The 25073-nt window shown below is 36.8% G+C and overlaps 3 protein-coding genes across 3 annotated transcripts; 2 read left to right on the top strand and 1 right to left on the bottom strand.

The window, feature by feature from the left end:
• Positions 1-2468: 2468 nt before the first annotated feature.
• LOC147283677 (ATP-dependent Clp protease proteolytic subunit 3, chloroplastic-like) lies at positions 2469-8553 on the bottom strand. The gene is made up of 5 exons (XM_086245422.1): positions 8094-8553; positions 7631-7745; positions 6970-7145; positions 3045-3140; positions 2469-2962 (listed from the first exon to the last, which is right to left on the bottom strand). The coding sequence occupies exons 1-5, from the start codon at positions 8406-8408 to the stop codon at positions 2669-2671; spliced, it is 996 nt and encodes a 331-aa protein (XP_086101548.1). The 5' UTR covers positions 8409-8553; the 3' UTR covers positions 2469-2668.
• A 6827-nt stretch (positions 8554-15380) lies between these two features.
• On the top strand, positions 15381-16037 carry LOC147283676 (uncharacterized). Its single transcript, XM_086245567.1, has 3 exons — positions 15381-15535; positions 15599-15725; positions 15795-16037. The coding sequence occupies exons 1-3, from the start codon at positions 15381-15383 to the stop codon at positions 16035-16037; spliced, it is 525 nt and encodes a 174-aa protein (XP_086101693.1).
• Positions 16038-18275: 2238 nt separating this feature from the next.
• LOC147283675 (uncharacterized) lies at positions 18276-19662 on the top strand. The gene is made up of 2 exons (XM_086245423.1): positions 18276-19203; positions 19527-19662. Exons 1-2 carry the CDS (start codon positions 18291-18293, stop codon positions 19568-19570), a joined length of 957 nt encoding a protein of 318 aa, XP_086101549.1. The 5' UTR covers positions 18276-18290; the 3' UTR covers positions 19571-19662.
• The last annotated feature ends 5411 nt before the right edge of the window (positions 19663-25073 follow it).

Genomic DNA, 25073 nt, shown 5'->3' with positions numbered 1-25073 from the left:
ATGCATGAGCAATATATAGTTTTACAACTTCACACATTCAAAGCAATAATTAATATATTAATGCCTATGTCTTATAGTGAAATTTTATGATATTTTAGACTTTTAATTATTTAATTGAAATCAAGCTTGACTAGAACCTAACTATGCAATTGCAATCAAGGATGAAGCAAACTGCTACTAAGACAAAATGCTACTAAGCCGATCAATTAACTTCTTCTCGACCGTGGTCATTTCCTATGCCTAGGTGAATATGCAAGTATAATATTAGATAACATACTTATTTTTAAAATTTTATGCAGAGCATAAACCAATGAATTAGTCCGAACTGATGGTGATCTTAGTACAAATTAAGCTCAAACTTTGTTTTTGTTTTTGTTTTTTTTTTTTTTTTTGTTCTTTAGGAAAGATTTGAAATATCATTAAAAAGCAGTGTTGGTTACAATAAGAAATATTACTAAGAATACTTTCAATAAGTCATTCAAGACCTTCTTCAAACCAATAAACTAACCCCCAACTCTCGCAAACCAAACCACGTACGTAAGCAAGTGTGCCACATTATTACAACCGTAGGGTATAAAGATGTGAGACACCGAAAGAATTTCAAGATTTATTTTGGAGTTATTTGGATTTTTGGTGATTTACTGGGATTTTTGGAATTTTTCAGAATTTTCGTAAATTATTGGGAGTAGAAAAGACTTATTTTGATTTTCTGAAATTTAATTTTGGAGAGTTGAGAATTTTCTGAAAAACTTTGAAGTCAAATTTTGGTTTTGACCATAGAAAAATAGTACTCGTCAAGAGAAGTGCACAATATCTTTTCAAAGTATTTTTTCGAATCTCAAGTTATTTTTGGTTGATTTTAAAAGTCGGAAAAAATTTGATGAATACACCTACAACATAAAAACTCAAATATCTATTACTTTTTATGTTTACATACGAACAACCATAATTCTAGTAATTAATGAATCCTTATAGTTTAGGAATTTGTCGTAGAGAGAAATCTAAAACCAACCTTAATTACATAATGACACAACTTGTAAATAGTAGGGAACTAATGAATTATTGTTATTCTACGTGGTGTAGGATTTTGAATATGTGCCTTAGCTATTAAAAAAAAAAAAAAGTAACTGTGTTAGACTCTATAAAAGATTTATGTAAATGGCAAATTAATATCCTAATATTTCATTATTATATGCATATTATTACACACTAAATCAGTAAATGTATGCAAAAGGGTAATATGATTAAGAACAAGCAAAATAAAAAACAGAAAAGGAGGAAAAATGGCTAATGTGGACTGTATTAAATATGTCAATGCTGATAGGGGTGGTGCGAACTGTGAAGAGAGAGAGAGAGAGAGAGAGAGTGGCCGAATATGTGCCGGTGGTGTGGGTCTGACCATCAGCTCATCGGCGGCGTGGTGGATGGAGGCTTGTGAGGTGGCTGGGATGACAGAGGCATGTGGTGGCTGGGCTTCAGCTTTTGTTTTTTTGTTTTTTTTTTTTCTTTTGTTCTTTGTTTTTTTTTTTTAATTCACATTTTGGAGTGGGATGTGTAGTTTGGATGCGTTGGGGGGGTGTGTAGTGTTTGGGTTGGGTGGGTGTAGTGAAAAATTTTGTGAAATTAATGAGATTAAAGTATTTTGGTAATGAGAGGAGTGCGTTAAGAGAAAATTCAAATGTGAGAGAAGTGTGAGAGGTGGTGTAGTGAGAAAATGGTGTGCAAAGAAAGGAAATGAGGTGTGCAAATAGCAGCTCGGGTACTTTATACAGTATACCAAACATGGCCATTGCATGGGTTGAATGATCAAAACTAATTTGTGGTGGCTGTGAAGTGTGTCGGTGGTGGTGATGGTGGTGGTGGTGGGTGGCAATTGGCCAAATTTTTTTTATGGATAGTATTTGTGCACGGAATATAAAGTTTGGGTGCTAAATGTGCAAAGTACCAAAAGACTTAATAATTTAACAGAAAATTGGATAGAATGTAACAACAGATGTCACATTAGCACCATTTGTAAAATATTGGTGACAACTGGCCAAATGTTTTTTTATAAGTGATTTTTGCACAAAATGTGTAAGCCTAAGTGGTAAACGTGCAAAATAGCCTATTATTTTTAACCAACACGTAAGAAATTTACAATATGCAATCAAATCTTAAGCCCGTCAGATTACTTCAAGCGGTGAGAAAAGGATTAAAGATTCCATCGCTTTCTATATAATAATGAACCAAAGGGCATTTATAATCAACTAGATGGTTAATTTTTTTTTTTTTGTGTATGAGATAGTCAATTTAATATACCTAGTATTGATTATTATCAAGGAAGGACATGACTACAATCAATCAAGCCTTTTAACAAACCCATGATTGAATCCTCTGGCTAAATATTTTAACGAAATTGCCCCTTTTCCTTAGCCAACTCTACGGTCTCTACCCAATAGAGTAGAGGCCAATGATAGCTGGTACAAATGAGAAATATGAAAATCCTCCAACAGAGCTTTAATTACAAGTAATTTACAGAACAAGACTATCCTGATAGATGAACACTACAACATAATCAAATAAACCAGGAGAAATTGTTAGAAATAGGATAGATCATGGGTGTCTCACCCAATGGACCAAAAAAATTAACCAGAGGTAAAAGAAAACAGACGAGTCTCCGCCTCATGTCTCATAGAGTTGAAGGTGATTCCTTTTCCCTCTCGGCACCTCTCTCATTGTCGCTCCCTTCACTCTCTTTATATCCATTATCCGAAATTTTATACTCTGAGGGCATATTCTTTCTTGCTTTCTTGCTACCTTCAACTTTCCACATATCCCACACTTTTGTTCTGGGCGGAGGTGTGGAATCTCCAATTGGTGCAACTAAGCCTGGCTTCCCATCATCAATAACTACATCAATTAACCCATAATCCTTAGCTTCCCAAGGATTCATGAAATTATCACGGTCTGTGTCTATTTCAACCTGAAATAGCAAAATAATTAAAACAAAACAAAAAATAAACTTGTAAAATTGATAATGAAAGAAATAGTAATTGATGGTTAACCTGCTCTTCAGGCTTCCCTGTGATTCTTGACAATATTTTGTTCAATTTAATCTTGTGGTACACCATTTCTCTAATTCGTATACCCATTTCTGTTGCCTGAATTCACATGTAAAAATTGAAAGGTAAGTCATGATTATGAACCACCAATAGATGTGTCAGCCTGTGTGAACAAAAATTAGGATTTTTCTAGTTTTATTTTCAACATTGCATGTATTCTAGCCAGGAAGAAAAACAAAACAAAAAAAGAGCGACTGAACTCCTCCATGACATAATTAATGTATGCGTTAATATGTTGAAGTTAAATCCAAAAGTTTAATCATCATAAAGGACACTAGAACTTGTCAGATACATAATCTAAGACATTGATTACTTTGTATGACTTGATGAAATTGATTTTAAGTACACTTTTCTTTGATCAAGGAGGATAGTCAACCAATGTAGTATAGTTCTGTTTGGAAACAACTAATGTACTCATCAGCCCTTAGAAGGAAATAAATGGCAATATAAAAATACTTATCACAACACAAGGCTACCCAAGTTGAAGAACTAACAAAAGTCACTCCACTTACAAAAACTGCGTACTTGACACGTACTTTAAGTGAAATAGCGCTGTTTCTCCCTACTTTTCAATGAATAAAGATATTGGGCGTGGATAGCAAAGAATACAAAAGTACAGGGTCAACAGACAATCCAGTATTCAAGTCTACCCACAGGAAAAAAGCAAAACTACAGTTAGAAGTCTAAAATGTGACAAAATAAAAACCAGACAAGGGCTTTAGCTGACCCAACAATAACCTTATATCCAATTTTTTTTTTTAGGCGAGCAGAACCTTATATCCACCATAATTAGAATGTCATGATCTGTATACTATGATTTGAGGATATGGACACGAGTGCTGTCTATCAACATGTACACGTTATATTCGACATGTCAACTTCCAAAATAAAAAACATGAGAATGTGCCAATATATCTTTGTATTTTTATTTTTTTTAATCTATATAGGCATTCACAAACATCTGAGCATACCTTTTCTAGTATAACCATATTTATGAAAGTATATTTTCTGGTATAATATATCTTTTTATTTTGTATTTATATAGACATCTAAAATAAAAGAAAAAATAACCATATTTTTCTAGACGAAAATGTTCAACGCCTTGATAGTTTTCCACTCTATGGCAAGGCATCACCTGAATAACTGGAGCAAGGGGAAAAGCTCACCAATCACAAGCCAAATCCTCACATCAAAGCAAGAAATGGGCATTCTGCTTTAATTTTGTTGCACCAGGGGAAACCTCAAGCAAATCAGGGCTGATCCAAACTGACTCCTAGCAGAGCAAACACAAGGACTCACTACTCAGCTATAGAGATGGCATGGATTGGGGAGGATTCTAGCAAGTAGAGAATAGCTTGTGGCCAGAATTTTGGAGTGAAATCCTTTTGCTGGGGGCTTTTGGGCTTGAAGAAGTCCTCTTTCCTTTGGCAGGGGATTTGGTGTTTGAAGGTTCCTCGACAGCTGCTCGGTGGAAAATTTTGATGAATGATAATTTATAAAGAAGGGAGGAGTGTTTGTTAGTTGGTCATGTATGTGTTAAGGTTCTGTGGAATCTGTAAACATCTTTTACTGCATTGTCATACGGCAAGGGGTTTGTGGAGTTCTGTTTTCTCCTTGCTGATAACATGGGTTTTTCTGTGGGTTGTTTTGGCACTTTTGGGATCTCAGCTGTGTGTTAAGTGGGGACATAAAGCAATTAGGTAAGTTATTAACTTATTTGTTTGTGTTTTCTGGTGTTTATGGAGGGAGAGAAACTTTCAAACTTTTGTAGGAAACTTTGTTTGATATTAAGGCTACTTTTTGGAGTTTTCTGTTCTCTTGGATGACCTTTTTGTCACAGTTTATTTATTATATTGATTTTGTTTCTTCTTTACAATTTTAATTTGTTTTTAAACCCCTTTATGCTCCCTGTGTACTTGGAATGCGCCACCCTTTTAATTGTACTTTATTTCTCGAAGGGGGCAAAAAGAGAGAAAAAAACATTTAACAAATAGAGGAATTCTTTCATAAGCATGAGAAGGCATACATAAGCATCAAAAAGGTAAGTCATTCTCTTATCTAGTTACGATCTTCATGTATCACTTACTGGCACATATAATCTTACTTGGGGACAAAGGGTTACAAATAACAAGTGAAACCTATTCAATAAAAAGAAGGCAGCCGAAGACAAGTGTACACAACCACCTAGCCAGACTCAGGTAGGAAATGCAACCACCTAACAAGGTGAAATTTCAATGGGAACAAGACAAACATATAACAAAAAGTAAACAAGTCGGGCTATCTTTAAATACAGCTCTTTCCACTAAATGTGGCAAATAATTACACATTTCCGTGGAAGTCCTAATAGGATAAAAGTAAAACCATCTCCAAAAGAACATATACAGATTTGCAGTTCATTGAATTTCGGTAACCTCAAGAATAGAATTTTCCTTTACAAAGGTTAATCCTATATTACCTATAAAATAAAAATGTATAAATTACAACTGTAAACAGAAAGTTACAAATCTCAAATAAAAAGGCAACCGTGCATTCTTATAAAAGTCAAACTATGCAATGAAGTTATTGTTGTTAGGCTATTAGCATGTGTTAAGGCTGACAGCTTAGTTTAAGGCTAATCACTAGCATTTGATTAAGCTAATTTTTAACGCTAATTAATTGACTCTGTCTGTCTGAATATTATATAAACAGTGTACATCTCTTACTCTAAATAGCAATAAGAGTTATCTTCTTCTCACTATGTCTTCATATTCTTTGCCAAAAAGAAAGTGTAGACAACTTATCTCTCGCTACTATGCAATGGATATCATTAAATATTCTCATCTCCATTCTTGTCTTGTTGAGACCTTGTCTCAGTACTTTTCTCTCACTGAGATTTCATCTCAGTTCTCGTCTTACTCGGATCTCGCCTCAGATCTTTTCTCACTGAGATCTCTTCTCACATTTCAGCTGTATTTGTAGGAAACTGGGAGCAGTTGACATCTCTCTATCTTAAGGGAAAGGTGTCATTGATAGAGGGTATTGGCACGTGTTAAGGCTGGCATCTTATTTTAAGGCTAATCACCAGAATTTAATGTAGCTAATTTCTAGTGCTAATTTCCAGGACCAATTAGTTGACTCTGTCTGTCTGAATATTAGATTAACGGTTTACATCTCACTCTTTTTTTTTTTTTTTTTGAAAAGAGAGAAACTTTTTATTGATCAAAACTCAGAACAATACACACAATGGACAAGATGTCCATTAATGAGAGAAAAGATCAAAAAACGAAAAAACATAGAATTAGGTCTCATAAAGCATAATCCATTTATCTAAGTGCTGCCCTCCAATCTAAAATTATATCGAATAGATATACACCCCTGAAGTCACTAGTAACAGATGCCCAAAGGGATGACCAAAACACTACTCTATCCCACAATTCTTCAACATCTCACTCTAAGTAGCAATAAGAATTCTTGTTCTCCTTATGTCTTCATATTCTTTTTAAACAGTTATGAAAGATGTTTGAACTACCCTCAGAGACAATGTCTCAAACCATGCTCAGTCTCAGGTGAGCTATGTTTTTAAATTCATCCCAAACAATTAAATGATTATTGATAACTTAGTACCAGAAACACAAAATAGCAACAATATTAATACATTCAAAGGAACCAAGGATAAAAATATCAGTAACGTGGAACAGCAGATTTATGGAAATATGGGTAAAAATTATGGAAACAACCGAAAATTCACTTTAAAACATGAAATTTTGAATGATACTTTAGGATATTTTAATATAATCAATAATGCATGAAATAGACATGTAATTAGGATTTACAACTACCATCAATGAAGATGGAAATCCACAAAGATAACCAAAAAACAAGAACTTACTTTGCCTCCAGCAGTTCCAAGAGGTTGATGGATCATCACTCTTGCATTGGGCATGCAGAACCTCTTTCCTTTTGTACCAGAAGCAAGGAGAAATGCACCCATAGAAGCAGCAAGCCCCAGGCAAACAGTTGAAACATCTGCTTTGCACATTTTCATTGCATCATATATTCCCATTCCTACATGCAGCCGCAAATTGGTAAGAACAATAAAGAAGAAAAAGACCAACTTTTTTTAAATAAAAAAAACTTTGATCCAACAAAAAGTCATATCCCAAGAACAGTGGCGAAGAGAGGCGGTGGCTGGGATGGAGCCCAGCGGAGTTTCCCCAAAATATTTAAAAAAAAAAAATCCTTACAGTGCTCTCTATTAAATTTTTATTCATGCAGCATGTTGCAACAACAATGGATAATCATGCATGTATTTCTTTGTGCTCGATACCAAAGCATGGCTTCAGGGAATGCTGTTTTCCCTGTTTACTATTTATCTTGCACGCCCATGCTTGACTTTACATTACAAATGTAAATTGGTTTACCTATTATGTAATAAAATTTTGTAGTTCAGTTGTAAATTTTGTTAGCTCCAATATCAAGGAAGTGTAAGAACAATAAACAATAAATAGAGGAGCTAGGATCAAACATATTGAATATATTTTTAAACCTACCAGCAGTAACAGAGCCACCAGGTGAATTGATAAACAATTTAATGTCTTTTTTTGGGTCTTCAGCATCTAGAAACAGAAGTTGGCTTATGATCAAATCCGCTGTCATGTCATCTACCTGCCCATCATCAGTGACAAAAGAAGCAAAGTTTAACAAAGCAATGTTTCCTTTTTATGAATTTAGACATCTAACAATAAGAAAAAACAATAAACAAACAAACACCACACATACAGAGAGAGTAATCCATTAAACATTTTCACGTACTAACTTTCGACAAACAGGAAAGAGTGCAAATTAACTAGAAACAGAAAAACCCATGTCAAAAATTTCAGGAAATTATTGATATATAAAAAAATCAATCAAAAATAAAATAGTTATGAATAGAGAGAGAGAGAGAGAGAGAGAGAGAGAGAGAGAGAGAGAGAGAGAGAGAGAGAGAGAGAGAGAGAGAGAGAGAGGAAAAACCTGAGAACCCAGAAAGATAATTCTCTGACGCAGAAGCATATTGGTGGTATCGAGCTCTTCGAATCTGGGAACCCGTGGAGCTGAAGTATTCGCTGAGTAGAAATCCCAATTGCTCGACAAGGTCTGTCTAGTAGACGACGAGCTTTTCAAGGCCTTAATTACACCCACGCCTTTTATTCTTCTACCACAACTGATACCAGTGCTACTCCTATTAAGACCAGTGCTCTTCAAAATGGGTAAAATCGGCGCTTGGGATTTTGATACGCTATTGTTAAAGCACAGAAGGCTTGAAGCTGAGGCTGCGTATGTCATCATCTTCTCTCTATCACCCTCTTTCTCTCTGTCTTTGTCTCTGTTTCAAGTGACCCCTTTTCCTTTATCACTGTTTTTTCTGGAAAATCTGTCAAATTGTCAAAGGAGAGCTTTTTGACGCTGTTAGGCCTTCTACAACAATAAAACTCAAACTGAAACCCAAACCCAAAAACCTATTTTGGACATTTAAATAGAATTTCAGAATTTGGGTCTGAGTACGCATCACCATCACCAATGCTGCTGAAACCCAAAATAAATTTCTCTATTTTTCATCTATTTAATTTATGTATAAATTTGATTAAGTACTCATTAAATTAAAATTTATAATTTTATTTTATTATGAATGTTATATCATTATTAATATTTTAATTAGCTCTTCAAAATTATATTAATATTAATATAATTTTTAAAAATCATAAAAACGTTAAACACACTAAAATTTATTTCATTTCACAATACGAATGATAAATGAATACATAACTTAACGATAAACGAAACAAGATTGGCCGCTCAACCAAATACTAGAATGAAGACATAAATAGACTATAACAACGACGGTCTTTAGTGGTTCCCACAAGTAGAGCAACTCACGGTCATTCACGTAAACATTCTTATAATTAAAGGAATATGAGATATTTGCTTTAGCTTCACAATCGGGGCATGGTTGAATGCCCTTCCCACAAATGCATGGAACTAGGTCTAGGTCTTTGGGTATTGAGAGTTTTAGGTCCCGCTTTACACAATAGTGGCACATCATATGTCATACAATTAAATATATACATTGATAAAATAAAACTTACCACCATTTGTTCATTCGCACCGCGTTGACGCTTCCTTTTGACCTCCATTAACGCCGCATAAATTTGTTGCAAACGCGCGCAATGTCCGCCCACCGCAATTTAATTCTGCCAACCTTCCATATAGTTGGTGTGTCCAAATTACGCTGAAAAACCACGAAGACTTGCTCCTAAAAAATATTATTTTTTGATTCGCACCAAGCAATGCATTTGGAGACTTCTGTAGCCAAGCTCTAGTGAGAGCTTGATCTTCATTTGTGGACCAAGCAAGACCTTTAATCATATTAAATTCACTAAGTTTAATGAAAATATTGTGCAAAAGAGAGAAGGATATAAAGAAAAAATTAAAAAGAATGAGGTATATATAGAATTTTTTGTGTACTAGCCGTTATAAAATTAGGGAGATTTTAAAAAAATTTCTAAATTTTTTAGGGAATTTTTTGACATTTTTTTTTATTTTGTATAATTTTTTTTTAATAAGAGAGAGCGATTTGGGCCATTGATTTGCAATAGCCCAAAACTGTGAGTCGCTGGATGCAGAGGAAAAAAAAGAGTCATTGGCCTTTCAAACCCAGCCCTTCATCTGCAACAGACAAGAAATCTCCACCATCCTTCAATGTGCATTCATATTTCCATCTCCATTAGTACACTAGCCCCATTTGTAGGGATTGTGTTGGCTACTCTCCATCAAATGACACACTTAAGTGGTGGGCCCAAAAAGTTTTTTGGGTTTGGGTTTGGGTTTCCTGATCACCCATATTTGGGTTTCTCTTTTGACTTTTGGGTATACCATTTTCGGCCCATAGGTGTTCAAAAAACTCATAATACACCCAAAATGAGTTACAGCGTACCTTTTCGGCAGCTGTTGTAGAAGGCCTTACCTGTTGAAAGCCCAAAATCTCAAACAATCGGATAAAGGCTCAGTTTATTACGTTGAACTATGTTAGACCGAACTATTCTTATAAAATAGGGAAATTGAACCTAATGACCCAACTAGTAATAGAGATTATTATTTTGAAGGGTGCTATTTGCACACCCCTATTATAAAAAAAATCAAATAAACTAAAAACACCAAAGTGAAAAGACAAACACACCCTATCTCATCTCTTTCTTTTTTGCCTTTCTCTACAAACACACCTCTTCATCCTCCTTCCTCCCCTCGCCACCCCCTCATTCTTCCCATCCCCCCGCGACCCACCGCCCTTGCCAAACCCGACCCACCTCCTCTTCTTTCTCTCTTCCAAAAAACTTTGCAACTAGTTCAGTGGGTACATGTCTAACGGATCTTGGATGTTGGTGGGAACCAAACCCACATTTTCGGCAATCAAAAAATGACTATCGAATGAAAATCACATTTTCGGCCATCCACAGAACCTGCATTTTTTTTTTTTTTTTTTTTGTAAAATGTTGAGGGGTGGTCGCCGGGGTGGGTGGTCGTGGGGGGAAAGGAAGAAGTTGAGGTCAAGTTTGGCAGGGCCAGTTGGTCGTAGGGGAAGGGGAAGAAGGAGGGGATGGTAGGGGAGGATGGGTGGGTCTAGGAGGGCGCAGGGGAAGGGGAAGGAGGAGGAGGATGTGGAAGCCATCAACCTTTAATTAGGGACCTTTTGGTCCTTATCCACTTAAGCAACAAACTGTCCATATTGCTGAACCTAGCACTGATCATTTGGTTGGCAAACTTAAACCACTTGATGACTATATTTTTGACTCCCCTAATGCACCATTCTATCATGTAGCTCATATTTCTCCCATGTTCCCACCTATTTGGTTGGGAGAGAAGCCTCGTTCTACTTATTCTCAATCTTCCAATTTTTCTACATATTCTATCACTCCCCCTAATCCATTGTTGTAGATTTACTGCCCTTGATATGATGGTGATGTTGTTTTTCATGATCTTTATGATCTTCCTGGCATGGGCCCCAATGTGCTGCCTAGTGTGGATGCAAACTATTTTGGGGACATTCCAAACCCTTGGCTCCCACCACCGTCATGATGCCTGAAGTAATGGATATAGAAGATTTTGGCGGTATTCTTCAACCATGTGATAACCAGTATGGTGTACCACCTCAACCATTGAAGGAAAACTTGTCTCCTCTCCCACAAGCTATACCCAACTGCTTTGGTATCCTGCTTCATACAACCGACTCTCCAAAGGTAATATATGATTACCGTTCAGGTTGTTCATATTTATATAACACTGTAAAGTGTGCAAATATTGTGGCATGTGAATTAGGGGTTTCTTATGTTAGCAACGCAAGGAAGGTTAATGGTACTAAAAAGTACAAGTGTGGAACCCATTGTGGGATGTACTCATATATTAGAGGTTAGGATTGTTGTGACTAGTACAGTGATATGCTTAATGCTCGCCCTATGGATCATTTGTATCCTAATCCCCCAACTACAGATCATCTTACTCATAATGAGGACAAAGATTTGGGCTCCCATTTGTCTCAACAAGTTGTGCAAGACATTTATGAAAGTGATGTCTCCTACTTTAGCATGGAGGATTCTTTCCAACCCTGTACATATCTACGTATTGTGAAGGATACTTATGACACTAGTATGTCCACTGACCTAGGTCCTTCGAAGGGTTTGCAGTCTTTATAGTGGGTTTGTAGTTTCATTTTGCATATTTATCTACAGTAATTGGAGGGGGGGTACTATCATATAGCTAAGTACTACCCACTTCAAGTTTCCCATTTTTCCAGCCTTTAGTTTTGGGACAAAATGCGACAATATGAGGACCTTTAATTAGTTAAATGTCTCATCTTGCTATTGACTGCTCTTAGCTTATGTTTTTGCTTTATAATTCCCTATGTGTAATGTTATGTGTCACTTGACCACGCTCAATCTACCTTTTTCACATACTAATGGATTGTGACTTTTCATTATATCCTATTGATATATAATATAATTTGTGTTATTTTATGTTAATGATTTATATATTATTTATGTAAATATCACATTTACTATAGTGAATAATATGCATAGGCATTAAACAATGTCCAACTCCAAACTCTGTATTCATGTATTTGCAAACGGAAATATCATAACTCTAATCTCTTTTTCATTATAGTAAAAATGTAGTACATATATGTTATAGTAAAAAAAATCATCAACCAATTGACTTACTAAATTTGCAGCTGAATAATGCAGAAGAGTTCGACAACAAACAAATTAAACAAATAGAGGAGTATTAAAGATGAGCCACACAGTGGGAACAAGGAGCTTTGCATGTATCCGATATCAATACGTAAGTTAGAGTAACATTGGAAGTTGAATATAGGATTAAAATAGATTAGCATGCATGTTTAGGTTGTACATGCATCCACATTGCATGTCAAAACTAAATATTTGCATGAACGGGTTAATAAATTGAGTAGTTTCACTGAGATTATGACAAATAATTGTTACGTTAGAAATTTGTAAGGATGAATAATTAGTGTAACCGTGTAGATGTGTGTGGTCTACTTAAAAAGTAGGCAATAGAGGTAGATTAATAGTTCTATAATATAATTGTAACATATTATACAGATTGTTGTTTGATGAGGTATGATAGGAAAAAGGTGGATGACGAAAAAGTATACACACTATGATGGTTGCAAAATGACAGTTGGTACAATAGGAATAACCTATCTGCGTTTTAATGGTGAAGTTCATAGACTGTAGCCAAATGAAGTTGGGTTGTGATGTATATATGTATGAAAGCCGCTTTAAATAAGTAAAAGTATATATAAGAGTTTCTAAGGAAAAATTAATGTTCATATTCATGTTTTGAAAACGGTTATGACAGTTGATGAAGCATGGAAATGAACTAGATCGTTATACTTTCTTCAAGATAACTCACACTCAAGGAAAAGAGATGGTCCCAATGGATGAAGAATCAGGGCGGATTATAGTAAGAATACTCATACAATTATTTACTTTAACCAAACTGTATCAACATAACTAGAGGAATATTATTTAAAATATATAATAATATGTACGTCATAGTGAAGAAGAAATGTTGAAAGTTATTATTTGTTGGGTGACATGGCGAGTTTGAAAAAACGATTGAACTAAGAGAGGTAGATGAGATAGAGATTAATGAAGGGATAATGCACGACATGTATGCTGAAGTATTAGGGCCTAAGAAGATGAATCAGGTAAGAGAATACAGTGATGGGGTTACTTGGCCTGATGTACCAAGTGTTATAACAAAACAACGAGGCATATCAAAAGAAGTGCAGCTAATTAAAGTGGCGTGTGAAGAGCAACGCAAGCGTGCTGATAAAGCTGAGTTAGGAATGCAAATGATTAGAGAGTAAGCTCAATTGGAGATGCAGAAGCTACAAGATGAGCAAGAAAAAATGAAGCGAGACAATGAAGCAGCTTTAGCCAACCATAAGGTAGCATTGGATAGCGCTTTTAAGTCAGTTGTACAAGAGACAGTTGTTGTGGAACTTAACAATGCAATAGCACAATATGATTTCTTGGATTTGGGGTCTGCCTTACAAGCTTTGGCAGACATCGCTGGTAAGAATGATCAATGAAAAATGATGGCTGATGTACTTATTTTTTGTAAATATAATATGAAGTAACATCTTATTATAGCTTCATAATGTGAAATATTATGTTTGTTGATTATGGAGATCAGTTGAAAGGGATATTAAGTAATTGTATACAGGTGTATGCTAACTGTAGAACCCCCTCGAAATATCGGAAGCTGGTTGTTAAAGCTTCAAGCTTACAAAGGTATAAGTTAGTTTGATTCTTGAACCTTCTACTATAGGAATTTTGGTATTAAAATATGGTGGAGGTGGGAAGTGTTAAAGAACATAAGTTTTTGGTATGTAAAATGTGAATTTGTGCAGCCTTCTAATAGTGAATATGTACCCCATGAATGTTGACCTTATATAAAAGTTTTTATTCAAAGCTGTGTGATTTAGTTTATTGGTTTGACATATTGAAATGGATGTATATACTGCCTTATACAGTTGGGTTCATTGTATTCCTCATCTTTGTTAGGAAATTACATTAATAGTATTAAAAAGAATTGATTATGGTCAATCCAAGTACATAATCACAACTGCATATAAGGGGATGATAACCAATCTATGAATATAAATAGTATTTATAATTCATGTAAATTGGCAAGTATATTACATAAATATATATATGGGAGATTTCAGATAATAGCCCTTTTTAATCAAACACTATCTTTTTTAACTCTTCCCTCTCCCTTTTATCTTTTATAGCTCTTTGGTCCATTTTCGGACAAAAATACCCTCCATGTAATAGTCATATGTAGACAGTGTGTATGTCTATTCATAACTCTATCGACCTTCACCCATTCATTCTCTCTGATCAACATATATCCCTCAGCCTGGAGCCTGGAGCCTGAAGCCGATCAACATACCAAGTATGATCAATCTGATTTGAAAACGATTTATGTATTCTTCTATTAATAAGGTCACTGATTCAGCCCAAAGTATGTCGAATTATTTAGGATTTATGAGAGAAATTTTTTCATAATCGAATTTTTAAGGGTTTTTGAGAGAATGTGTGTTTACAAAAGTTTATTCTGAATTTGACGAAAAAATGTGGGTTTACAAAATCATGCCCTGTGTTTTAAATTATGAGAAAAATGCACCATTAATCCACTTATTTTTACATTTTTCCCAACTTGGTACATGAATTAAATTTTATCCCAGATAGATCCAGTTACTCAGTAACATGGCCCAAGTTGGTCATTTCCGTCAATTTTAGTACGTTCAATTATTGTCAATTTACATCACGTGATGTGCACATGATATTTTTTTAGGGTAAATTGGACTTTTCCCCATCCCACCTCAACCGGCCCCACACTTTCTTTTTCTTCCTTCTTTTTTTCTTCTTATGCAACACACGCCCCCAACCAACCCCATGCCCTAAACCCAAACAGCCCCACTGCATCGATCGGTCCATCACCCTTTCCTCTCCATGCCCATGCCCTACTGTTGCAGGTGATGCAGGACCTTGCAACCAGTATCTAGACTTGTATATGAAAATGACCTTTTTTATTTATAGCTTTAAATTGCCTACACATGTTTCACTATTCCATTAATTGACATTTGCTTTATAATCTAAAAACCTTTTACATGACATGGATGTGGGCATAAGATATGAGCTCAAGCACAAATGTCATCCACACTAGGCGAGGATGTCTTGTAGGTTAATGATCAACGAGTGCTTAAGGAACATAAGGAACGTGTTCAGCCATGATCAGCTGGAAAGGTTCAGAACCAGCTATTTTGGTCACTTCCTCGAGGTCAAGGACAAACTTAAATTCAGTGGACAAGTATTGCACCTGTTGCTGTTTCGCTAAAGGCACAACGAAGACGACCAGGGTGAAGACATAGTGATTATGTTGTCCAACAGCCAGGTGGCGAGGTTTGGCAAGAAGGAGTTTGCCCTTATTACCGACCTTCGCTTTGGCAAGAAACCACTTATTAAGTTTAGTCCTGATGGAAGCGTGGACGAGATGGACAACAGTTCTAGACTAAAGGCAACATATTTTAGGAAGATGAAACACTTTACCAGAGGGGATTTAGAACTGGTGTTTATGTCTTGCTAGGACAGTGAGGACATATATTGTTTGAGACTTTTGTATTTCGTGAACTTTGTCTTGCTGGGGAGACATAGGAGCAACCACATTGACTTGCGGTTTCTAAAGTTTGCAGAAAAGGTCAATGATTTCTGCAATTTCCCTTGGGCCATCGTTAGTTACAATATGACTATGGACCTTAACATTTTTATTATGGATAGGCAATTGCTAGACAATAAGAATGTTGATGAGGTTTACATATTGAGAATCTAGCGATAAAGTCTTCCTTTCAATTTGGTCTAGAGGATCCTCTTGAGGCGTGTTTAGTATATTTTGGTGGTAATTTTGACTTTGAATAATCAATTAAAGAGGTCAATGCATTGTTAAATTATATTCCTCTTATGGACATAACCACATGGTTGATCATATTCCCCTTTCTCCTCCACTTCCTTCCATCATAAAACCACCTAAGCTAGAACAACTATCTGCTATACTTAGGAATGAGATTTTAAACTCTTCAATTACCTTGTCTGTATTTATAACTTCAAATTTGGATTACACTCAAGAAAGTATGCTTAGGCATGAGATTAAAGAGCATAAGGAAGTGGTAGAGTGGATCATTGAAGATATGAAGGGAGAAGTTAGACTTGAAATTTATGATGCCTTAATCCATTGTGGTCGTATGTTGATGCACATCTTTTTTGGAAATATGACTCATAACTATAATATTTCTAACATTAAATGTCACGCCTCAAAACACAACCTGGAAGATTTGGGCACGCTACAACGTTACATTGACCATTCAACTCTAGAAAGAATTACCAAACTCCGAAAACCCGCTTTTAGAATCAAATAATCAATGTAAGACTGAAATTTAAAACAAAATACTAGGTTGGATTAGAGATAAACTATGTAGTAGCGTATAAGAAACCAAATACTTTGGATTAAACTAACCTCCAACATTACATAAATTAATCATCATATTGAATAACATATTTTGAACATTAATGAGCTGAATAAATACAAAAACAACTCTAATCAAAACAAACTAGCTTACTTATAAAAGTAGTAACCACGCGGTTATGTAAATTAAACAATCGTCCCTGGGGAGTCACAACTCGCTAAGTAAACCCCACCGGTGGATTTAGGGAATCGAACCCAAGGTCATCACTTTATGACCCTTTGTCTCAAGTTAGTGGTGCAAACATTAAAAAATCATTAGTGTAGTTAATATATCAATAATGATTGATATGCTCAATGTCATGTCAACTTCTAATGCAATCTAAGCAGCATATATAATAATCATTCACATAATCAATTTATTATTTATTGATTATCATACTTAGTTGACATGTCAATTCATCATGCAATATAGGCAACAAATCAATCAATCAACATAAACCATTCTCAATAGAATCATACACCAAATTATATTTTTGCCCAACATGGCCCATTCTTTGTGTTTCTGCTCAAACGACTCAACAAGGACACAAATTTAAGGCCGAAAGACGTTTTTGATTCATGTACTATGACTAAGTCGCACTTTAGTCTCCGTCATTTCAATTTACTTTTTTTAAGGACCGTGTTTCTATTAGTATTGCAATCAGGTCTAATCCGTCAAAATCGACATGAAAAATGCCGATTTGGCACCATATGATTGGCTCTAAAGTAGACAATTTTCACCTGATTGCGACATTAATGGAACCACGGTCCTTGGAAAATGCAAATTGAAATGATGGAGACCAAAGTGTGACTCAGCTATAGTATAGGGACAAAAAACGTCTTTTGGCCTAAATATAATCAATAGTTCTCCAATAGACATTAATCATCTTTATCGAGTACCTATTTAATCAAATTATGATATTCAATTATGAGATATAATAGGGTCACACACATTTAACAAACAAGAGCTTACATGAAGTCTCTAGAGTGTATCTTAACTTATTTAAATTCACTAATAAATACACGAAACAACTCTTTTATTAATCTGGTTATTAAGTGTCTTATCCAAATCATTTTCATCGTACCTGTTAAAGGAAAGAAATTAATATGATCTGATTGAGAGCTATTCTAGCCTCTGGCGATTTGTCAACTCTTAGGCTAGAATAATTGTAGGATGTAAATACAATTAGCTTGATTGTAGATTCTGTTACTTAAAATAGCTTGTAGCTTCTGTATAAATTAGACCTTCGTGTTTCATCACAAAATATCAATGATATATGCAATTACATATTTTCTCATGGTATCAGAGCACCAATCTTGGTGATTCTGTTATGCTTCCGCCACAATAAGCTTCTACACAGACCAAAACAAATAGGCCTTTCCACAAACACCATAGCCACCACAATGATCGCATCATCTAAGCCCATCTCATTGACTGAACAACCATCCAAAACCGACACCTTATCATCTGAAAAGTTCATGGATCTTTTAGATCCATATATTTTGCATCACTCAAATCATCCAGGACTGATCCTGGTTTCCAAAGCTCTTGATGGAAACAATTACGGACAATGGAGCCGTGCTATGCGTATGGGTCTTAGCGCAAGGAACAAAATTGGGTTTATCAATGGGACCATTCAAACCCCTGATCTCTTGGACGCAAAATATGCAGTCTGGAAGAGATGTAACGATATGGTCACACTGTGGATTGTTAACTCAGTCCACTCAGATATAGCCGGCAGCATCATGTACACCGAAACCGCGTCTGCGGTTTGGAACGATCTCAGAGACCGATTCTCACAAAGCAGCGATTCCAGGATCTATCAAATTCGACAAGAAATTGTCGAGAATCGTCAAGGACAGCTTACCGTTTCTGCCTATTACACCAAGATGAAGGCTTCTTGGGACGAGTTAGCATCTTATCATGACCCATTCACTTGCACTTGTGAAGGTCTAAAAGGACTTGCTGAACGAGAAGAGAAAGAAAGGGTTATGCAATTTCTAATGGGTTTAAACGATTCTTACTCGACCATACGAGGCTCGATTTTGATGCTGAGTCCGCTTCCTGACACACGCCGAGTCCATGGCCTCATTCTCCAACACGAACGACAGATGGATGTGGCGAGTCGCCGCGAATTGGGGCCGAACCCTCACGCGATGCAGGCTCAGCGTTCCTCAGTGCCGTCGTCATTCAACAGGTTCTCCAGCCCTTCTGCTAGTTCATTCCCACGCAAACCTCTTAAGTGCACTTATTGTGATGGTGATGGACACTTGGTGGACCGGTGCTATTACATTATTGGATTCCCAGTGGGCCACAAATGGCATGGCAAGAATGTGAAACCCAGGAACAAGAAACCACCAGCAGCCCATAATGCCGAGACCACCAAGCCTGCTGAGACCATCACTTCCAGCGGGCCCACTTTTACTACCAAGGAATATAATCAGATTATTGCCATGCTCCGCAACGGTAATGGTACACCACTCGCAAATGCAACAGGTATTTTCTCTCCTACATGCAATCTAGTACACAAAGATCCACACTCGACACTATATTGGATTTTTGATAGCGGAGCAACAGATCATATTTCTCACTCACCACCAACCCACAACGTTGTTCATACTCAGCATAATTTTGTTGGTTTACCCAATGGGGGACAAGCGGCAATCACAAACATTGGCTCTGTACACTTGTCACCTGACTTATATCTTGATAAAGTTCTTTATGTACCCAAGTTCCGCGTCAATTTGTTATCTGTTAGTAAGTTGACAAGAGCCTTGCGATGTATAGTGACATTCTATCCGGATTTTTGTGTTGTGCAGGACATGGATACGAAGAGAGTGATTGGCCTGGGCAAGCATTTTGATGGGCTCTATTACCTTACACCAAGACAAAATCCTCATCTTGCCAACCATATTCACCACAACGCTAGTCTTTGGCATCGGCGCCTTGGGCATCCCTCCTCCGCACCCTTACTTTCGTTAGCTAAAAATAATTCCGAAATAATGGTTGATTCCAACCATATTTGTGAAATTTGTCCCTTAGCAAAGCAAACTCGATTATCTTTTACTACTAGTGCTATTAAATCTACTGCACCGTTTGATTTAATTCATTGTGATATTTGGGGACCCCACAAAATTCAAACACCTTCTGGGACACGATATTTTCTCACTATTGTGGACGATTTCACTCGCTTCACATGGGTACATCTTATGCATTTTAAGTCCGACACACCAACCTTATTGAAATCATTTTTTTCTTGGGTTAAGACTCAATTCCACCGTGACATTAAGGCTCTCCGTGCTGATAATGGTGGCGAATTTCTTTCCATGTGTTCTTATTTAAATTCTCGCGGTACCATTTTCCAACATTCTTGCCCTTACACACCACAACAAAATGGGGTCGTCGAACGTAAACATAGACATCTTTTAAATGTGGGTCGTGCTCTTCGATTTCAAGCCAACTTACCTTTACAATTTTGGGGGGAGAGTGTCCATACTGCCTGTTACCTTATAAATCGCCTCCCTACACCCTTGCTTTCTCATAAATCCCCCTACGAAATTTTAAATGGCACACCACCCACTTATACACACTTGAGAGTTTTTGGATGCCTTTGTTATGCTACCAACCTCACACCCACCCACAAATTTGACATCCGCGCTCGCCGTTGTGTTTTTCTTGGTTATACCCTTGGCCAAAAAGGATATAAAGTATATGATTTAGCCACCCACAAAATTTTCAACTCCCGCGACGTCATTTTTCATGAACATATTTTTCCTTACACTACTTCACCACCCACAGACCAAAATGATTTTCCCATCTTACCTCTTCTCAATACACCCCTCTACCCAGATTTGCCCAGCCCAAATCACACCCCCCAATCTCAGCCCAGCCCAACTAACACCCCCTACTCTCCACCCAACCCAACCGACCCCATCACTCCTACCCATTCACTCCACCGATCCCCTCAGCCCCATAGTCCATCCTCATATGCGACACCCACACCACCGATCCCCTCAGCCCCCGACACCCACACCGCCGATCTCTCATCTGCGCTTGCTCCCACCGATCTACCTTCTACCGTTCTCCCTTTCGGCGCACCCATCTTTGACGCCACCACAGCTTCTTCACCTCCTCTACCACCTACCCGTCACTCTACTCGCCCCACCAAACCACCTGCTCATTTCAAAGACTATGTGGCTCATCATTCGGTCTTGCTCACGCCCTCGGCTCCCTCTCGATCTGTGTCCAGCACTCGGTATCCATTACACCGGTATGTCTCCTATTCCAACTTATCTCCAGGGTATTGCCATTTTGTTTCCCAAATTTCACAACTGGTAGAACCAGCTACTTATGATCAGGCTCGCCAGGACCCTCAGTGGGTTGCGGCTATGCAAGATGAAATTCAAGCTCTCGAAGCAAACAACACCTGGAGTTTCGTCCCTCTTCCGCCTGGTCAGCGCCCCATCGGCTGCAAATGAGTTTTCAAACTCAAGTACCACTCCGATGGCACCCTTGAGCGCTACAAAGCCCGGCTTGTTGCCAAGGGATTCACCCAACGTGAAGGCATCGACTACAAAGAAACATTCGCACCGGTAACCAAGCTTCTCTCTGTGCGATGCTTGTTGACTGTGGCTGTTGTTCGCCACTGGCCTTTACATCAAATGAACGTTCAAAATGCCTTTCTCCATGGCGATCTTCAGGAAGAGGTGTATATGTTGCCCCCTCCGGGTTTCTGTCGACAGGGGGAGAATGTTGTGTGTCGACTTCACAAATCTTTGTATGGTCTCAAACAGGCGTCGAGAAGTTGGTTTCGAGAATTCTCTTCAGCTATCTGTGACATTGGTTTCTGTCAATCTAAGGCTGATTACTCTCTGTTCACTCAAGTCAAAGGTGCTTCTCTCACTATTGTCTTGTTATATGTTGATGATATGGTCATTACAGGAAATAATGAGGTCGAAATCAATAACCTCAAAGCATTCCTCAGCAGTCGATTTCGGATTAAGGATCTTGGACCCTTGAAATATTTTCTCGGAGTCGAGGTCGCACGTTCAAAGGCTGGCATCACTATTTGCCAGCGCAAATATACACTGGACATATTGGAGGAGGCTGGATTACTTGGTGCCAAGCCAGCAAAGGTTCCCATGGAAGCTGAATTGGTGTTGACACCCACAGGTAGTGCTTCGCTTCATGAACCTACTCAATATCGGCGCTTGGTTGGGAAATTAATTTACCTGACAATCACAAGGCCAGAAATTGCATATACAGTCAACACCTTGAGCCAATTCATGCAAGACCCTCAACGACACCATCTTGATGCAGCATATCGACTTCTTCGATATCTCAAGGCGGCTCTTGGACAAGGTTTGATGTTTTCTTCCCAAAGCAATTTACAATTGACTGGCTACTGTGATTCAGATTGGGCTCGTTGTCCCATTACACGTCGATCAGTGACTGGTTATTGTATATTCCTGGGCACATCATTAGTGTCATGGAAGAGTAAGAAGCAAGTCACGGTAGCTCGCTCGTCCGCAGAAGCAGAATATCGATCCATGGCTGCAATCACTTGTGAATTAAGTTGGTTACGGTACTTGCTAAAAGATTTGCATGTTGATCATCCCCAACCAGCAAAACTATTTTGTGATAATCAAGCCGCTTTATATATTGCTGCAAATCCGGTGTACCACGAGCGAACAAAACATATCGAGATTGATTGTCACATTATCCGTGAGCGAATCCAGAGGGGAGAAATCAAGACTGCCTATATTCGAACAGGGGAACAAGTTGCTGACTTATTTACTAAACCATTGCGCGCACCTATTTTCCATTTGCATCTAGGCAAGTTGGGTGTCATCAATATCCACACTCCAACTTGAGGGGGAGTGTTAAAGGAAAGAAATTATCATGATCTGATTGAGAGCTATTCTAGCCTCTGGCGATTTGTCAACTCTTAGGCTAGAGTAATTGTAGGATGTAAATACAATTAGCTTGATTGTAGATTCTGTTACTTAAAATAGCTTGTAGCTTCTGTATAAATTAGACCTTCGTGTTTCATCACAAAATATCAATGATATATGCAATTACATATTTTCTCAGTACCAAGCAGGTAAATTAACCTCAGCAGCTATCACCTTAACAACAGAGTATTCTAACAATATTATGGAAACCATCTAGGCAATTCAAATGCTTAATAATATAGCCAGAGTATAATCACACATCTACTCAATCTAAATAGCATAACCAGAAACTACCGTGCCACCACAATACCATAACAAATCCATTCTATCAATAGGGCTAACCAGCAACTACCGTGCCATCACAACCATCACATGTATCATTCCAATACATATACCAATTGATTGAATACATATGATTCACCTTTCAACTAACAATAATATAATTAATCATGCGACTTGTTTAATAAGTCAAATTTTGACCATAATGGTCAACCATCATTTACTATTCAACTCAGTAAATAGATCATCTCTAGTAGTTAAACATGCTATCATATCCAACTTTGGTACTTAAATCGTATCCATATAGCAATCCATAAACATGATGCACAACTCAACATCTCAGGAATGCACACAATCAAAATATATAATTCTCAAACAAACTTTTATCATCATAATAGCTGAATGATTATTTAATCAGATTATAATGTCCGATTATGAAAAGTAGAGCCACACATTAATCAAACAAGTTATTATATGAAATCTTTAAAGTGTGCCCTAATTCATTTTAATCATCCATCAAGTACACGAATTAAGCTGCTTACTTTAGTATCTCAAACTGATTCATCAGAATCCAAATCACACATCCCAAATAGTAATCTCAAATAGGCATATAGTATAAAACCAAATCATGCTACTCAAACAATTCAGTCATATTTATAAATACAACTCATTCACGAACATACGTCCATATTAAAATACGGAAATTAAACAACATTGGTTTAGCCACATTAACAACAAGACCAAGACAAGAAATCACCCACCTGGATTTCGTGCAACCTAAGTCAGCTTGTACACAACACCACCACCACCGCACGAGATTCACGTTGTCTGCATTAGCTTGCCAGATGGCGAAGGAATGAACTACATAAAACTCTCGACAGAAGAGAGAGAACGGAGGAAAAAAAAAAGTAAAAGAGGTGTTGAAGAGATAAAATGAGAAAAAAGAGAAAACTGGGAGGCTAATTATAGAATCACTGACAAGCCTTTGCTAGAGCTGCCGAGCCCTTGGTGGCTCCATCGATCCCTCGGTGGTGGCTTCCACAAGCTTCCACTGAGCTCCACATCTTTCTTCAATCTTCACCAGCTGCCCAGACACGTGTCAACATCTCAGCTATTGAATCAAAAGCAAATCCAATTGTTGAAATCACACCACCTCAACCAACTCGAAATCTTACATTCTTCCAACTTCAAACACTCGTTAAAAATACAACTGGACTTCGAAAAAAATTCTGAAAAATGCTACAAATTCATAGCGACGAATATTATTTTTCGATTGGCTCAAAATAAACTTTTGAAAATAGAATAACTCAAAAATAAAACACAAAAATTTTTTGGAGCCTCACATTAAAGAGAAACCACCAGGTAGTGAGGAGAATTTTGAGTTAAACATGATTGATAGTCATGTGGTTAATTTAATAAGCTTCTTTGAAATCAAGAATGGAGTCTCCAAGCACGTATTAAACATATTTGTGAGGTCTGTTTGAGTGAAAGCTCATTTTTATGAATGTTTCTTACAATTTGTTCATGATCTTGGTTGATCTTGTGTCTTAATCAAATTATTGTTGTAGTGTTAGTTTGCTTTTATTTAATTTTCTTTCTTTTATGCATGATATTTTACTTTAATATTTTGGCATGCAAAAATGAATCACTTTCATTAGATTTCATATTATCTTTATGTTATAATCATTTTTCAAAAGTCTTGAACTCAGAAAATATTTGCACTTGAGGTAATAAATGCATTTTGAAGTTAAAAAGTGAAATTTGAATTAGAAAACCTAAGGAAAAATATAGTGATCAAGGCCGGCTTGAGCCTAGTGAGTTTAGAGTCATTCTATTTTTGTGAGTTTATACATTTATCTCTAAAAATTTTTTGGGTCCACACATTAGATCGTTGATGATCTCATTATTCTTTCTTATTTTGTCAAAATCATTGAAAAGTGACATTGAATTTGTATCATTGCAATTGAAGTTTCTTTTGTTCAATTGAACAAACTAGCCATTCTTGACGTAGGAAATAATTTTTGGCCATTTTTTAATAAGTTTGAGCCTCTCTAGCCATTCCTTTTAATTAAATAAAATTTGAGCAAACTACATTTTAGTACCACAACTTTACATAATGTTTCAAGTTAGTAC

The sequence above is a fragment of the Dryas octopetala genome, chromosome 5 (genome assembly GCF_963921425.1).
Source record: "Dryas octopetala chromosome 5, drDryOcto1.1, whole genome shotgun sequence".
Taxonomy (NCBI): Eukaryota; Viridiplantae; Streptophyta; class Magnoliopsida; order Rosales; family Rosaceae; genus Dryas; species Dryas octopetala.
Note: the sequence above shows the minus strand (reverse complement) of the source record. Positions and strands in the feature narration are given on the sequence as shown.

What these genes read in the sequence shown, in the direction of transcription:
- LOC147283677 (XM_086245422.1), bottom strand. Translation starts at nt 8,408, where the DNA reads ATGATGACATACGCAGCCTCAGCTTCAAGCCTTCTGTGCTTTAACAAT. An exon ending in TGGTGGCTCTGTTACTGCTG is followed by an intron (nt 7,146 to 7,630) that starts GTAGGTTTAAAA and finishes GGCTGCATGTAG; the next exon opens with GAATGGGAATATATGATGCA. An exon ending in TTGGAACTGCTGGAGGCAAA is followed by an intron (nt 3,141 to 6,969) that starts GTAAGTTCTTGT and finishes ATGTGAATTCAG; the next exon opens with GCAACAGAAATGGGTATACG.
- LOC147283676 (XM_086245567.1), top strand. Translation starts at nt 15,381, where the DNA reads ATGTCTTGTAGGTTAATGATCAACGAGTGCTTAAGGAACATAAGGAAC. An exon ending in CAAGTATTGCACCTGTTGCT is followed by an intron (nt 15,536 to 15,598) that starts GTTTCGCTAAAG and finishes GTTGTCCAACAG; the next exon opens with CCAGGTGGCGAGGTTTGGCA. An exon ending in ACAACAGTTCTAGACTAAAG is followed by an intron (nt 15,726 to 15,794) that starts GCAACATATTTT and finishes ATGTCTTGCTAG; the next exon opens with GACAGTGAGGACATATATTG.
- LOC147283675 (XM_086245423.1), top strand. Translation starts at nt 18,291, where the DNA reads ATGCGTATGGGTCTTAGCGCAAGGAACAAAATTGGGTTTATCAATGGG. An exon ending in ACCACTCGCAAATGCAACAG is followed by an intron (nt 19,204 to 19,526) that starts GTATTTTCTCTC and finishes TGTGTTGTGCAG; the next exon opens with GACATGGATACGAAGAGAGT.